General features: G+C 39.9%; 1 protein-coding gene across 1 annotated transcript in view; it reads right to left on the bottom strand.

Annotated features, from left to right (window-relative positions):
* The window catches only part of LOC100553979 (vitellogenin-2), a 28882-nt gene extending 15466 nt beyond the window's left edge, over window positions 1–13416 (bottom strand). Inside the window, exons 1-19 of the mRNA XM_062978078.1 lie at window positions 13402–13416; window positions 11734–11754; window positions 11090–11110; window positions 10574–10722; window positions 8944–9219; window positions 7806–7964; window positions 7467–7615; window positions 5625–5772; window positions 5365–5516; window positions 5005–5182; window positions 4744–4869; window positions 4192–4395; window positions 3358–3575; window positions 2220–2317; window positions 1114–1238; window positions 879–980; window positions 612–725; window positions 348–525; window positions 65–143 (exon numbers count right to left, since the gene is read on the bottom strand). Of these exons, the coding sequence (XP_062834148.1) occupies window positions 65–143; window positions 348–525; window positions 612–725; window positions 879–980; window positions 1114–1238; window positions 2220–2317; window positions 3358–3575; window positions 4192–4395; window positions 4744–4869; window positions 5005–5182; window positions 5365–5516; window positions 5625–5772; window positions 7467–7615; window positions 7806–7964; window positions 8944–9219; window positions 10574–10669 (2402 nt within the window). The 5' untranslated portion in view covers window positions 10670–10722; window positions 11090–11110; window positions 11734–11754; window positions 13402–13416. The remainder of the gene's footprint in view (window positions 1–64; window positions 144–347; window positions 526–611; window positions 726–878; window positions 981–1113; window positions 1239–2219; window positions 2318–3357; window positions 3576–4191; window positions 4396–4743; window positions 4870–5004; window positions 5183–5364; window positions 5517–5624; window positions 5773–7466; window positions 7616–7805; window positions 7965–8943; window positions 9220–10573; window positions 10723–11089; window positions 11111–11733; window positions 11755–13401) is intronic.
* Between the last annotated feature and the right edge of the window lie 2001 nt (window positions 13417–15417).

Here is a 15417-nt window from a genome sequence, read left to right as displayed (position 1 = left end):
AAGCTGTGGCGTGTGACAGTGATTTTACCATAAAGGCTGAATACAAATGTCATATTTGGCTTACCCAGATGAGCTCTCAAGCTGAAGTCCCTTCTGGATATCGGGAGTCTTCTTCTGCTGTTGTTCATTTTCCAGTTCTTTTGCTACAAGAGATCAAAGGAGTAAAGTCTCTAAAAGGAGACTTAGCCAAATTCTGTCTATAGCTTTTTGGTAGGGAACCTGTCACCTTCATGAAAGAAAGGACAATCCCTTCACCCTCTTTAAGAACTAACATAGAAACACTGACTATGTATTGAATCAGGAGTCTAACAAAACATTTCATGACATTTGGTGATCTTTTGGCTTACCCTTGAATGAAGCATATGGCATGACGATGGCACTGCCACTGACGTCAAGTAGTCCACCAGTAGTAGGAACCAGATGTCGAACCTCCACCATCAGAGGTAGAACCAATTGTTCATTAATATTTTTGATAAGATGATAAATCATTCCAATGGTTTGAGACTCAAGTCTTCCTTCCTCCAGCTACAACAGAATAGACATCCAATCGATTAAAAAAGATGATGCAAATGCTTTGAGTAGATTGTGAACAAAAAAAGAAAGCAGCTTACCTTCCCAAGTTGTGCTGTTTCTTCAGTGGTGAAATACATGGCATCTTGGCCAAAAAAGGTGACCCCGACACCAAGCAAAGGACGCTCAAGGGCTAAGTCTTTGAATCCTGGCAGCTAAAAATCAAACAAATGAAGCTTGGTGAGTAGCATGCTCATTTAAACAAGGTCAAAAAATCATTTTCCTTTGCAGCACTCTTGTTGTAGGCATCTTCATTTTGCAAATATCCATGTCCTTCCCCAAAATCACTAAGGAACTGAATATATTACCTGTCTTTCTGTATCTTTAATCTTCTGGTGGCTAGAGGATTGCTGTAATGGACGCTGGAGGTTTGACCACCATTCCTTGATGCCTTCCATTTGCACTGTAAGCTTTTCAAAGAAAGAGAGAATTTGGAGAGGGCATGATATGAGCTCCTTTCTATTTATCATGTATGAAGAAATATGCAAGGGAACCCAGCATACTTCTTTTCCCTGAAATGTGCTAAGGCAGTGTGATACTTACCTCAATTGGCCGAACAATTGCGCCGGAGACAGTTAATTCTGAGTTTAAGATGACATTTGAGAGGAATGGTCTTCTGGGGCTCTCAATCACATACATTTTGAAAAGGAAACCAATTCTGTGAAGATCTGTGATTTAAAGCAAACACAACAGAGAAACATGATACCTCTGCTACAGTTCTTTTGAAGTATTTTTCCAGACTGCTTACTATAATTCATGATTCCCCTGAAGAAACTGAGTGGGTATCATTGCTCAAATATTTTTGCTGACACAACTTCGTCAATCAAACATAGCTGTCCCAGACATATGCTTGTAATATATGATTTAAAAGAGAGAGGAGATATCTTTGATAAAGTAGCCCTGTTTCAACCTTTGTTCAGATGCATAACATCAATTCCCAGGAAAGTTGCTATTTCTATGCTTCTTGGAACAGATCTGCTTCAGCCCCATAATTTTCTAATAGTAAGTTGGTGTAAAACTTGCATATTCCCTCTTATATCTCCATATACAAATACAAAACTCCAGAACTGGGACTTATCTGTTAAATGGAATGAATGCCTCAGCAAGCTAAATAACACCCTTTTAATCTTTTTTGATTACAACTGTATCTGGTTTGAATAGTTATAATGATGTGACTAATATAATTGCATTTTGATGCTTACTATTTATATGGTTTAGGTATATTGTTCTTTTAAAATTGTAAACTGCCTTGACTCCCATATTTGCAAAAGGGGTGGACGGTGAAGATGATCATCATGAGAGTGGAAAAATTACTATTGAGTGATATTTCACATAATCTAATTTTTGTCCCATTCTTTTCCATGGTGGAAGTGGCCTAAATAGCTGCAAATGTATGTGTGGACAGAGATGGGGAAAGTACTTCAGTTCTAGAATCACATGCTGAATGGGACAATTCAAGGAGTTGCAGTTAAGAAGTATATTTCCCAAGATATTTAGGACATTGATTACACATATCATTAATTCTCACTAATAGGATGCAGGGTTCATCCATGAGATAACAGAGAATTCAAAAAACCAAAAATATTGAGAAATTAGTTTGCATGGGAAACATGTGTTTCTTATTAATTTGCGAAATATCTGATACTTACTATCGAACATGTTCAAATAAACAACTTTGCTGTAATTTCCATTCAGTCGGACAAACCAAGGATTCATAAGTTTTAAGGCCAGGTGGCAATAAGAAGACCTAAAGAAAATTGACACCATTGGTGAAATTAGACTCAACAATACAGATAAATGCTTGACAATTTAGAAACCAGCCCTCCTGTTCAGATGGATAGAGGTTTACACCTCAGAAAACTTGTGGTCCTTGAAAGGCTAACAAGTTTTCCAGGCATGAAGCCTACAGACCTGTCCACCATAGCTTGGTCTCAGATACCTTTTATTAGGTCTATGATCACATGAGAATATTTTAATATAAACACAAGCAGATTTGTATGTGCGTATATAAGATCAAGCAAATAATGGAGGGATTTAAAAAAAAATCAATCGGATCTCTTTCTTCTCCCAATTCTTAATTAAAATTTTGTTTAAAATTATAAAGTGTAAAAAAAGAGTTTCAGAGAGTTCTATTTGCTCTCCATTTGAACTTCCTTAGAACAACCTGTGTGTGTTTGACAGCCTGATCAGCTGTTTCCAGCTTTTAAAAAGCACACGTGTGCTGGAGCAGCCTGGGGGGGGGGGGGATGGAAAGCATATGTTTTGCATGACAGCAGGGATATACAGTCATGAAAACGTGCACCTTTTCTGGCTGAATTGGGTTAACACGTGCTTTATAGTTCTTAACCTGATCCCTCCTGCACTTTGGCTAAACATTGTTTAGCCACACCCATCCCACCCCCCTTTAACGTTGTTACTATTGGTTTTTACAGCATGTATAGAAGAGCCCTCAGCCAGTACGCTGAGCCAATGTTACATGCTTCTTAAGACTCACTGGACAGAAAACAGGGCATTTGTTAAAAATTCAATAGCCAACCACTGGGATACAGAAGTGGTCTCTGATGGGAGAATAGCCAATCTCCCCTTGCTTTTATCATCGCTTCTCCAGTTGGATATTCAAGTTGTCCAGGAGCCTGGTCAGTGCCAGACATCTCAAGGGACAGAGCCTGCACTGGGAGATGTCAGGGACATTCAAGAGCAGCTGGAGAGGAAGCAACGGCAAAGCCAAGAGAGGATTTGTCTGATAAGCATTTGGGCAGGGGAGGTGGAAGGTGTATCTCAACTTACAGGTTGTAGTACATTGGGATCCTGAGTTTGGAGCAAGCCTTCAGCTGAGAGTAGACAAAGGAGAAAAGCAGTGGATCCTTCTCTCTGAATGCAACATTAGCGACAGCTGTGACAATTGGGAGAGTTGGGTATGTTTCAAAGATGGCCATGCAAGCCACAATTCGAGCTTGAATTGGAGCAGAAGCATTCATATAGATATGGAAGAGAATGCCATGAACCTGGAGAAAAAGGGGAAATGTCCCATAGTTATTACATTTAAAACTTGCAATCTTTGTGAAGGTTGTAGGAATGAGTAATATACTTAGAGATTTTATAATATGGAGATCATATGATAAGCATCAACAATGTGTTTAGCTGTACCCACACTTCAGAATTATTGGGCCATATGAACTGCCATGGCTCAATTTTATGGGATTTGTAGTTTTGGGACAGAATCAAATCTGCTATAATTCTGCAGTGTGGATGATCTCTAAGTGTCTCATGAAAACCAGTGCACTCCGCTGAGTTCTGCTCCCTTGGTCATTCGGTGGCCATCTAGATGCCCTTCCAAGAAGGCAACAGAGGCAGACTTTTCCACCTTCTTGCTCCACCTCCTGATACCAAGGGGTATAGCTGTTCTTTGACATCATTCCTTCTTTCTCTAGCCATCTTGCCTAATATTTCTTCCAGTATACTTTCTTTACCTTTTCTCCTCTCTTTTAAAACAAATTTCTGATATTCAAAACTGCAACCTAACCATGGTTTGAGCTATGGGGAGGAGTTGCACCTGGAACTGTTTCTGAAAACATAATATCTTCCTAATGTCTTCAGGTGAGTCCTTCTTGTTCCACTTACCCTTGCAGAATCATGTCTGGCGATTTTCATCAGTGCCTGAATAGCAACAACCTGGACAAATTTGCTGTGTTTATCGTTCTCTGCCAAGGGTCTCACTAATTTCAAGCTGGCTGTTTGGGCAGCATTGCCAATTGACTTCAGAGCCAATATTATGCGTTTTTCATCGTGACGCGTGACTGCTTCAGTGAGGAAGTTGTGGAGGGGCTACAAACAAAAACAAACACAAAGAATGGGATCATTCCAACTTCATCTGAGGAATACGTATATGTGGTTATCTTTTCCCTATGGCAAAATATTGAAGGCTAATTTTCAAGTACCATTTCTGGGGTGGTATAATAAAGGCCCTGTGTTTCACAGTTACCAGAGTAAGGCTGAGATTTAGACGAAACTAGTGGTTTGAATCATACTTGGGAATGTTCCCAGAGATCAACTAAAGAATTCCTTATTGGTAATCTGCTATCCAAAAGCAATTCTTCAGTGGCTCCTGAAAGCATACCCTTCTTTGGTTAAAGCGTGTCCAGTTCAACTTCACCTAAAATAAGGGCCACATACCTCAGGCAATTTGTTGGGGCAAGATCGAGCCAGAGAACATTGTCTGTAGACTAGAGATCCATGTGCCAGGAGGACAAGCTTCTCAAGCCATAATGACCCAGTACTATGAACATGGTTGAGTATTTCCTGTGGATTAGAGAAAGTAGTCAATCCAGGGGCCAGATTTTCATAGACAATTTGTCTTCTTTAATGGTTAATCCATTGCTTTAATTGAAAACAACGTATATCTCCCATTGGAGCACCAATTTAACATGTACTCACGGCTGCTAGTCGAGCTGTGTCCTCTACTCTAGCAACATTTGGGTTGGCAGTGTGGAAGAGGATTGGAAGGACCCAATAAGGTTCCATTTTCTGCAGTTCACCTTTGATGTATTTGTCTTTGACGAACTTCATGGAATCAAAAGTGCCTGAATATACAATTGCAGTCAACAGGAGCTGTCTGCAAAGGAGAAAAGAGAACACCCTTAAGATTCATTCTGATCTCTTTTCTACAAGAGCAATCCTGACTGAAAGGTCTGAGGGCCGATCCTGAGGCTCCCGTCTCTGGCAGAACTCCTTTAGGGTGGTACTTCTCAGGTCCTTAGGCAGTGCTCTGCAGGGCATGGTGGTGAGCCAACATACCTGGCCTTGGGTTTGCGCTCCACTATGTTATACAGGGCATTCATCTCCTCTACAGTCAAACGACGGCACAGTTGGCTAAGGTCTATGTACTTGGGGAGAGCCTCTAGGGGGACGTTTTCCCAGTGATCGGCCTCTCGCAGAATTTCCTCAGCCTGACAGAGGAGCAGAAAGTAAAGAGTAGACAGGATATCATCAGTGTTGGCCAACAAAACATTCCTTGGAAAGCCAGGAAGAAAAGAAGAAAAATATTTGTTCTTTACCTGTTTCTTAGCATCTTCAATGATCACCATCTCGGGCAGATTTTCTTCAAATTCATAACGAATGCTTACAATCTTCTCTTCAACACCTTTCTGTTGTTGACTTTGTTGTGGGGCATGTTTTTGACCTTCAACCAAGTTCAGTTTTTGCCTGGGAGGAAGGAAAAAAGTAGAAAGGTACCATTGAGGACTGAGTAAATTGTGGTCACTCATTTGATCTGCTTCTGATTTTCCCTGAGAAAGTCAGGAGAAAGGACACCAGGGAGATACAGACTGCACTGCTGAGCCCACAGAACCCAATGGAAATGTAAGCATTCATAAGATGCTAGGGTTATCTCTGCAATAGTAGTAGTAGTAGTAGTAGTAGTAGTAGTAGTAGTAGTAGTAATATATCTGCCTAGAAGATCAGGGGGCAGAGGACTCTTACAAGTCAAACAAGCAGTCAAAGAAGAAGAACATGCCCTGGCAGAATATGTAAAGCAAAGTGAAAAACCTGCTTTGATTGAAGTCAAAAATCAGAAACTTCTCAAAGCACAGCAGACAAAAAAATCAGTACAAAAAAGCTGCACTACAAACTAGAGCTGACAACTGGCACAACAAAACATTGCATGGAAAGTTCCTTGACAAAATTGAAGGAAAAGCTGATAAGGAGAAGACCTGGCTCTGGCTCATGAATGGGACCCTGAAGAAGGAGACAGAAGGCCTGATTCTTGCAGCCCAGGAGCAAGCCATCAGAACAAATGCAATTAAGGCCAAGATCAAAAAATCAGCTGATGACCCAAAATGCAGACTGTGCAAGGAAACCGACAAAACGATTGATCATATCCTCAGCTGCTGTAAGAAAATTGCACAGACAGACTACAAACAGAGGCACAACTATGTGGCACAAATGATTCATTGGAACTTATGCCTCAAGTACCACCTCCCAGCAGCAAAGAACTGGTGGGATCACAAACCTGCAAAAGTATTGGAAAATGAGCACGCAAAGATACTGTGGGACTTCCGAATCCAGACTGACAAAGTTCTGGAACACAACACACCAGACATCACAGTTGTGGAAAAGAAAAAGGTTTGGATTATTGATGTCGCCATCCCAGGTGACAGTCGCATTGACGAAAAACAACAGGAAAAACTCAGCCGCTATCAGGACCTCAAGATTGAACTTCAAAGACTCTGGCAGAAACCAGTGCAGGAGGTCCCGGTGGTGATCGGCACATTGGGTGCTGTGCCAAAAGATCTCAGCCGGCATTTGGAAACAATAGGCATTGACAAAATTACGATCTGCCAACTGCAAAAGGCCACCCTACTGGGATCTGCACGCATCATCCGAAAATACATCACACAGTCCTAGACACTTGGGAAATGTTCAACTAGTGATTTTGTGATACGAAATCCAGCATATCTATCTTGTTTGCTGTGTCATAATAAAATAATAATAATAATAAATCATTATTATATGGCTTAGGCAACCCTGCAGACTACTATGTATAAAACTATTCCTCAGAATCAAAGATGCTGCAGGAATCCCTCAGATATTTTTAAAGCTAATTTGTTCATTTCTTAAATAGAAGAGGTTTTTAATTTTAAAAATAATACAATGGGGAGGCAATATTCTGATTTTACTTATTTCAAAGTGATGTTTTTAAATGGTTTGCATTTATTCCTTATTTAGTTTTTGTATTTCAAAACTTTTTAGTTGCATTGTTTTAATGTTGGTTTGTCCCTTATGGGAGAAAAGAGGCATTAAAATAAACTTATATAAAATAAAATAAATTGAATAAACTTGACCCAGTCCAACTTTGAGTTAAGCCCTTTTTGAAAAAAGCATGTGGATGTCCAACTTACCTGGTTCTCATTACGCCAGCACCACTGGCTTCACTGAATGGAGCAATTTGGTATACTTCCTCAGACTCGACTTCAGAAATCATGCTTACAGGACCATCACATTTCAGCTTCATGACAAAGGCTGCAGTCCCTTGAACCATTGTGTTTTTCTAAAGGATAGAAAGTGGCATCTTTTGTGAGGACAACACACACTGTTTTGAAAGACTAACATGGTTGATGCTTTAAAGATGGAGTTCGCCGCTCATATAGAGGAATATTAATCCCACCCCACATCTCCATTAAAGTCAGTGGAATCACTTAACTTTTCCATGTGAACGAGTATATTTGAGCTGTTCTTACCAGAGGGCATTTTGGATAGAGGTGGAAATAAGACATTCCAATGGTCCGCTGGACTTTGTTATCACAGTTGCTGTAGTCCTTGGTCTTGGTGATCATGGGGCACTTGTTCCTGTCATCTGTGATGAAATACCTCGTGAGGCACTCACCCGCAATGCCATCCTGGAAATATTGATGCAGACACATTACCAGGGATACACAAATATCATCCAAATAGTGTGTGGCTGAGTGTGCAATTGGCGTAGAGCAAAATGAAACCAACACTGGGGACCACAGTGGAGAGTTATTCTTTTCTCTCTCCCTAATATTTTCTAGGTTACAGTAATGTCTTCATGCTGTATATTGTTTCCTAACAGTTTAGAAAGTTGGAGAGAAAATGATATAATCCCAAGCACAGAGATTAGTTTTTAGCCTATTAGTTTTATACAAAGGGGAGCAATCTGGAATCAGATTATTAGGACCGGAAACTTCACTTATCAATTAGACATCTTAGTTACAAAGTATTTAAATTAATATCCCCGGTTTTGAATGTTTTGTAAACTCCTATATGTTATCCACTTAACAGCTGCGGGTGCATGGACCGTAATAAAGTTTATATATAATATCCAAATTGGCAATTAGACCTTTCATGTAGCTCAATTATTTATTTTAATTTCTTGTAAGCTGTCTTAGTCCTCATGGTTGGAAAAACCGGTGTTATACATATAAACAAATGCCGGAACCACCACAAATAAGCAGAGTGGTAGTTGACTACTCGTTGAAGAAAGGAATGGGGAAGAGTTTGCTCCCTAAGATGCTGAAATTCAGCTCCTACATCATGGTTGGGGATGATGAGAACTGAATATCCACAATTGGAGAGGCCAAAGCATAAACAAGAAATGGAATGTCAACAAGAAGTACAGATAGCATTTTGCTACTAAAGTAGACTGGAGTTATACAAAAAGATGACTCCAAACACTTTCAAGTTTTTTTAGAGCTTTTTCTTTTAGCCATTCTTGCCCTGCTGCCTTTTACTGGTTGATCATTTTAATTGATAATGTAATCTGCTGCTTCTGGTTTGATACATACAGACGCTATTGCTTTTCTGTACACCATCCCGTCAATAACACAAACAAACAAAGTGTATATGAGAGAAACTAACCTCTTTCAGCTGAAATTCATTCTGGTCTTTTATGTTTGCAATGAACAAGTTCATGACTGCTCTCATATGATTCACACATTCACGAGGGGCCTCTTTTGCCACACGGATCTCGCCAAACTGTCCATTCCTGTAGACAGCACGATAGTTGTGCAGGTCACAAGCAGCCAGTCTGTTATCTTGCTTGGGAGGCTCAACAAACTGGTCCTTTGGCTCAGCAAACTGATCTCTGGGCTCAATAGGGAATCCAACATATTCTTGCATTCTAAGACCATAAATCTGGGAACAAAATAAAAGGGGGGAAGAAGAAATACAACTTTTTGTGATTTTTATTCTCCCAATTAGGCACTTGTAGCTCTTGCTGATTTTCGCAGATGGGATGACAGTGCTAACTTGTGCATCTCCACTCAGAGGTGAGCCCCATCAAGGTGAATGGGTATTTACTGCCAAAGAGGTGCTAGCAGGATTGCATCCAAAAATTATTTGTTTTGGTTAGATCACACCATTTCTCATTATATAATGTTTTTCTCAAAAGTAAAGAGAAAACAAGTGACTTGGTGTATAAAAATAGCTGAATGTCTAGCATGATTCTAGAAATACAAAATATAATGAAAGAGACTGAGAATTGGGAGTTAAATACATTAATGCAAGCAAATTGGCAGATGCAGGAGAATTCAAATACAAGATATGAGACCATCTAAAACAGGGGTCCCCAAACTTTTTAAACAGGGGGCCAGTTCACGGTCCCTCAGACCATTGGAGGGCCTGACAATAGTTTTAAAAAAAAAAAACTATGAAAAAATTCCTATGTGCACTGCACATATCTTATTTTGAAGTAAAAAAACAAAACGGGAACAAATACAGCCTCAATGTTAATAATAATCATCATCAAAATAATAAAGAGGGTTGGAAGAGACCCCTTGGGCGATTTAGTCCCACCTCCTTCTGCCTTTGTGCACCAAATGCACTAGCAAAGCAACCCTTAATAATTAATAATTAATTAAATAATAAATAAAATACAGTTATAACCACAAGCAAAGCTTTGGAAGGCGCGCACTGGGTGGAGGTGGGAAAGGTGCGTGCGGCACAAGTAAGGAGGGGGGAAAGGCATGCACCTTTCCCTTCTCCCTCGCCCTGTACGTGCCTTCCTTGGTGGCAGAGGCAGCAGGAAAGGTGCACATGGGATGAGGGAGCTGCTGCCACGGGGGCCGGATAAATGGCTTCGATGGGCCGCATGTGGCCCGTGGGCCATAGTTTGGGGACCTCTGATCTAAAAGATATTCTTAGAATCAAAGAGGTTTTTTTCCTGTTGGTGGTGCTGAACTTAGTGTGTATCTTACAATCAATAGTGTCTCAGACTCGAAGAAGTACAGTATATTGTAGAACAGTGGTTCTCAACCTGTGGTCCCCAGGTGTTTTGGCCTACAACTCCCAGAAATCCTGGCCAGTTTACCAGCTGTTAGGAGTTCTGGGAGTTGAAGGCCACAACATCTGGGGACCCACAGGTTGAGAAACACTGTTGTAGAACTAGAGCAATTATTTGTTTCTATAGTTCTTTGAAATGTCTTCTAGTTTTCCTTCAATTGAAGCAGTGAATGAACCTGAAGGCTGTACCAAAGAGCTTCCTCCTTACCGAGAAAATCTTATTCGGACCATCTGCATGGACAGATACGTCAGCTGTTATCTTTACAACCGATCGTCCCAGAACTTCTCCTTGGACTGTACTCATTATTTCATTCTCATATCTGTAGTGGTGTAGAGTCCCTTCAGGGAAATCTACCCCTGCAAAGAATCATAAAAAGAAACATTTACACCTGTTGTCTTAAATGGATGCAAACTTATAAGGAATGAAGACCTTAACCATGCAATCAAATGATGATTAAGCTAAAGCGTTATTGGATGAATTACTTAACAAATAGTTTTAAGTACAGGCTGGCTATTTATCCAATGGCCTCTAGCGTGACACTTCAAGTAGGATTCAAAAAGGGACATGCTTTCTCTGGAGGTCCCTGGTTTCCAGTTCAGTCTCTTAGGCCTCATCATACACCATTCCAACTAATCACCACTCCTCAAGGATTGATTCCTGGAAACATCATTTCAGACAAAGTGCCAGGAAGAATTTATTGTTTGTCCTGTTACTGATACTTACTGAATTTGGGGGTGATGAGTCCTGAGGAAAGAAATTTGGAAGATTACTTTCTAGACAGAACAGCAGAGCACAATCCTTTAAGTGTAAAATATACCGGTGGGATGTATCCTGCCTTCTCCTGAGGGTTCTGCTGTTCAGGTTAACTAGCCAGCCACCTCCTCTTTTGGCATACTTTCATTCCCTTTCTAATGCTCCGGTTTCTTTTCCAAGGGACTGTCTACCTTGATTGTCTGCTGAGTTAATTTAATCCCAATTGAACTGACTGGGACATAGAGACTTCTCCCTATATTCACCATTATATTCTTGAAACAATTTCTAGAGTCCTCACAAGCTGGCTTCTTCTGATTTCTCATTGGCCTCATTTAACTCCATTTTGGTTCTATGGGTGCTCATTGAATGAATAATAATGCTCACCTGATTACCTGCTAGTCCAACATTATTATCACTGTGTTGCTAGGGGTAGGGAAAAGTCAAAGAGTGTGTGTCTAAGAACACTGTGAGATTTCAGTTGAGACTTTTCCCATTAGCATCTTCTTTCAGTAAATAAACCACAAAAACTAAGCTGATTCCCCTTTCCCTTCTTCTCCCACCTCTCTCTCACACACAGTTTGACTAACAATGTTTAAAATTAGTAACAGACTTACCATTATCTGGAATTTGACCTTCTAGAAGAAAGAAATTGAAACAATTACATTGTGAATATAACAGCAGAGTGCCATTTGCTAACTGGAAAAAATATATAAGCAGGATCTGCACCATTTTGCTGCAGTGTATCCTGAGCTGCTAAAAGTAGTACTTCATGCAAAGGTTGTAGCCACCAGAGAGTGAGATAAGGCATCTCTGCTGGGATTTAGTCCAGACTTTACTCCAAACAATGTGTTGAGCCTCATTCCCCAAATATGTAGGTTCAGGACCTTGGAGAATTCATTTTGAGTAAAACCTGGATAGCAGCCCCTCTTCCAACATGGAGACCATTAGCCATCAGTGCCTCCAGATACTGGAAATCCTGTACCTCTCTTGGTGTTTGGTCCTGACACTCAGCACTTCATCACATTGAGGCCTAGAAGCTGGGGGACAGTGGGGGACATCCTAACTCTGTTTTACCTAAGGTCATGAATCATGGGATCCCTTCCCATGACGTTTCCCTGTTGTCCCTGGCTTCCTCTTGCTTCCTCCCTGGTTTCTTCTATGTGGAGTAAGGTGTACATTTGACTCCTCTGGGATCTGCTTCTTAGCACTGCTAGCATGCTGCCGACACGGAGCCCAACGAAGCCCCACCAAAGGTAACCCTGCGACATCTGATGGGCTCCGGCAGTCCAGAGAAGCGCAGAGAAGATGCTTCTCAATGTGATGAGGTCACCAGTCTCCCATGAGATCTGAGCATGCTCAGTCCTTACTGTTTATTGGGGTGGGTTGCCTCATATGCGTGTGTTTTTTAGAGTTTTCTTTGGAAGTCATTCTTTTGTCTTCTGTACATTTGATGGCTTAAGTCCAGTGGCTACTCTCACAAAAACCTAACAATTGTAAGAATGATAACACAACACTAATGTAATTCCACTCATTGAGTTCTCACTAGATGGGGATAGTAATTAGCTTTGGGCCTGGTCCTATTTTGGATTCATTTCTATGGCAACATTCACCACTTGGCTTTGCATTACAGAAAGGGATTTACCTAATTTTATAATTGGCTAATACTCCATCCCAATGAAATTGTTCGCTTCTGTTTTCATTGACACTATCAAAAATCAATCTCAAGAGAAAAAAAAATCATTCACACCACTTTATAGCCATTGATTGAAAAGGATACATAAACACTAGAGCAGGCATGGGCAAACTTCAGACCTCCAGGAGTTTTGGACTGCAACACCCTACCGGCTGTTAGGAATTGTGGGAGTTGAATTCCAAAACACCTGGAGGGCCGAAGTTTGCCCATGCCTGCACTAGAGTCACATATCCTAAATTATCCATATTTGGACAGTTAAGCTAATGTTTCACTTGATAAGTAGGGAGACAAGAACTGCCATTTAAGCCCTCCCTCTTTGTGGATTTTTAACAACTTCTTTTGATTTTGGTTTGTCCTGTCAAGAGGAAGGGAACTAATAAAAAAATCTAATCACCAAATAATACTACTTGGTTATTGCTTTATTATTCACTTCAGCTAAGGTTACCTGTGCAAAAGTCTGAGAGAGGTGCAAATGTATGTAACCATAATGAATAAATAATGGTAGTGAATTAATTACATAATTTTTCACAAATATTCTGAGAATTTTCTGTGGCTTATCATTTGCTTATTTAAATCCTGGAGGACTTACTGTTTTGGGACTTCTGGCCTCCTGGGGGAAAGAAATTGGACAGGTTAAAACGGGAGCTCATTAGTACAGTATAACCTTCTAATGGTAAATATTGATAATTCTGCATATCAAAACAAGGAAAGCTTTCCATTGATATGTCTAGTTCCATAAAGAATAATACAAAAATCTACAATATTTGCATCCATCACTTTTAATAAATGCATAATCACCCAGTACTGACCATTTCACTCGGAAGATGTTTTAAAAATTGAAGCTGAAACTGAGCCCCCTTCTACACTGCCATATAATACAGATTATCTAATAATATAATCCACATTATTTGCTTTGAACTGGATTATATGAGTTTACACTGCCATATAACCCAGTACAAATAAAAAATCTGTATTTAATACGGCAATATAGAAGGGGGCCTGACTGATCTGGAAGAAAGTTTAGTAGGGGCCCATTTTAAAAATACTGTATGTCTGTTTATATTTATGATATAAGCTTTAACTATAAGCTTTTTATAAACTACAATATTCCATAATATCATAATGCTACAAAACTAATGAGACTTTACTACACTTAGGAATGTTTGAGCCTCTTTGGGCTTTACCACTGAAAACAGAATTGACAAGAAGGATTCCCTTTTAGTGATTAGCTAGTGCTTAGAATTTAGGTAGCATTCAGGAATAAGGAACCCTTGGTTATCCAAATGTGTTCATCTTCAGCTTCCTGGAATCTCAATGAAGATGACCAAATGGCAAGGGCTTGTGGGAGTTGCAGTTAGATATCTGAGGGATCACCCATCCTCCACCAAAGGATGGGCTAGTGGCTACAACAACTTGCAATGTCAGTTAATGTTGTTATTGCCCAACTATGGATGGGGAAAGAGATTGCACTGTGTGTAAGACCTCCTACTGCTAAAATTGTGTGCCTTCAAGTCATTTGTGACTTGGTAAACTAGCTGGGATTTCTGGGAGTTGTTGGCCAAAAGCATCTGGGGAACCCAGGTTGAGAACCACTGGACTAGTGGGTTTTCATGGCCCAACAGATATTTGAATCCTGTTTTTCAAGGGCCCTTCTAGACAGCCCATATATTCCAGTATGTGATCAAAGGTTTTCTGTTTATCCCAGATTATCTGACAGTGCAGACTCATATAATCCAGTTTAAAGCAGAAAACCTGGGATCTGATCCTGGGATATAGGACCTGTCTGGAAGGGTCCCCAGTGTCCCTTACCTACACACAACCTACTATGTCACACCAGCTCTAAAACTACCTATAGCAAGGTTTAAAATCTTGCAACATGTAATCTTTTTTGGTGCCTAGATTCCACCAGCTCAACTACTATGCCTCCAATGTCATTTCAACTAAGGTAGTAACATTTATTTTTCAACATAAATAAATAGTTACATGAATAAATAATTTCATAGACTTACTATTTGGAAATTTTTGGCTCCCTGTGGAAAAGAAATTGGATACACTAATTAATGTGTTTGTAGCATTAGAGAATAAATTTAAATTATCAAATGTCAATCTGGCTACAATGTACAAAATTCTGCAGAATGATCTTAGTAAAACACAAAGGGAGACTTACCCGCAAGGGTGAGCAGAAGAGCAAGGACGATTCCCCTCATGATGAAGGCGAATGACAGCCCTCTGAGGTGCAGGGCATTTTATAGGCAGATCAGGAGCCCCACGTGATCCAAGTTGACCAGAATTTTGATGATTCAGGTAACTTTTTTTATCTCTTTTAGCAAACATTTTTTTGGCAAATGATCTGATTTTTTTAATTTTCAAGATAAAGAACCCACTTCTATCTTGTCTTCTACGAATTTATTTCTTTGCAGTTATCCTACATAGGTCATTTAATGGTAATGGTGCTTATTGAAATATTTCATGAAATTATCTTATAAGATTAAGAAAATATTTTAATTGAAACAAAAATATAAAGGATTTTACTGGGTTTTCTCATGGCTAAAGGTATAATTTTAGATGAGGGAGACTTTGTTCTGGTTAATCTGACCTAATATGT

Source organism: Anolis carolinensis, chromosome 4, assembly GCF_035594765.1.
Source record: "Anolis carolinensis isolate JA03-04 chromosome 4, rAnoCar3.1.pri, whole genome shotgun sequence".
Taxonomy (NCBI): domain Eukaryota; kingdom Metazoa; phylum Chordata; class Lepidosauria; order Squamata; family Dactyloidae; genus Anolis; species Anolis carolinensis.
The sequence above is the reverse complement of the archived record's forward strand: the minus strand, read 5'-3'. Positions and strand labels throughout refer to the sequence as shown.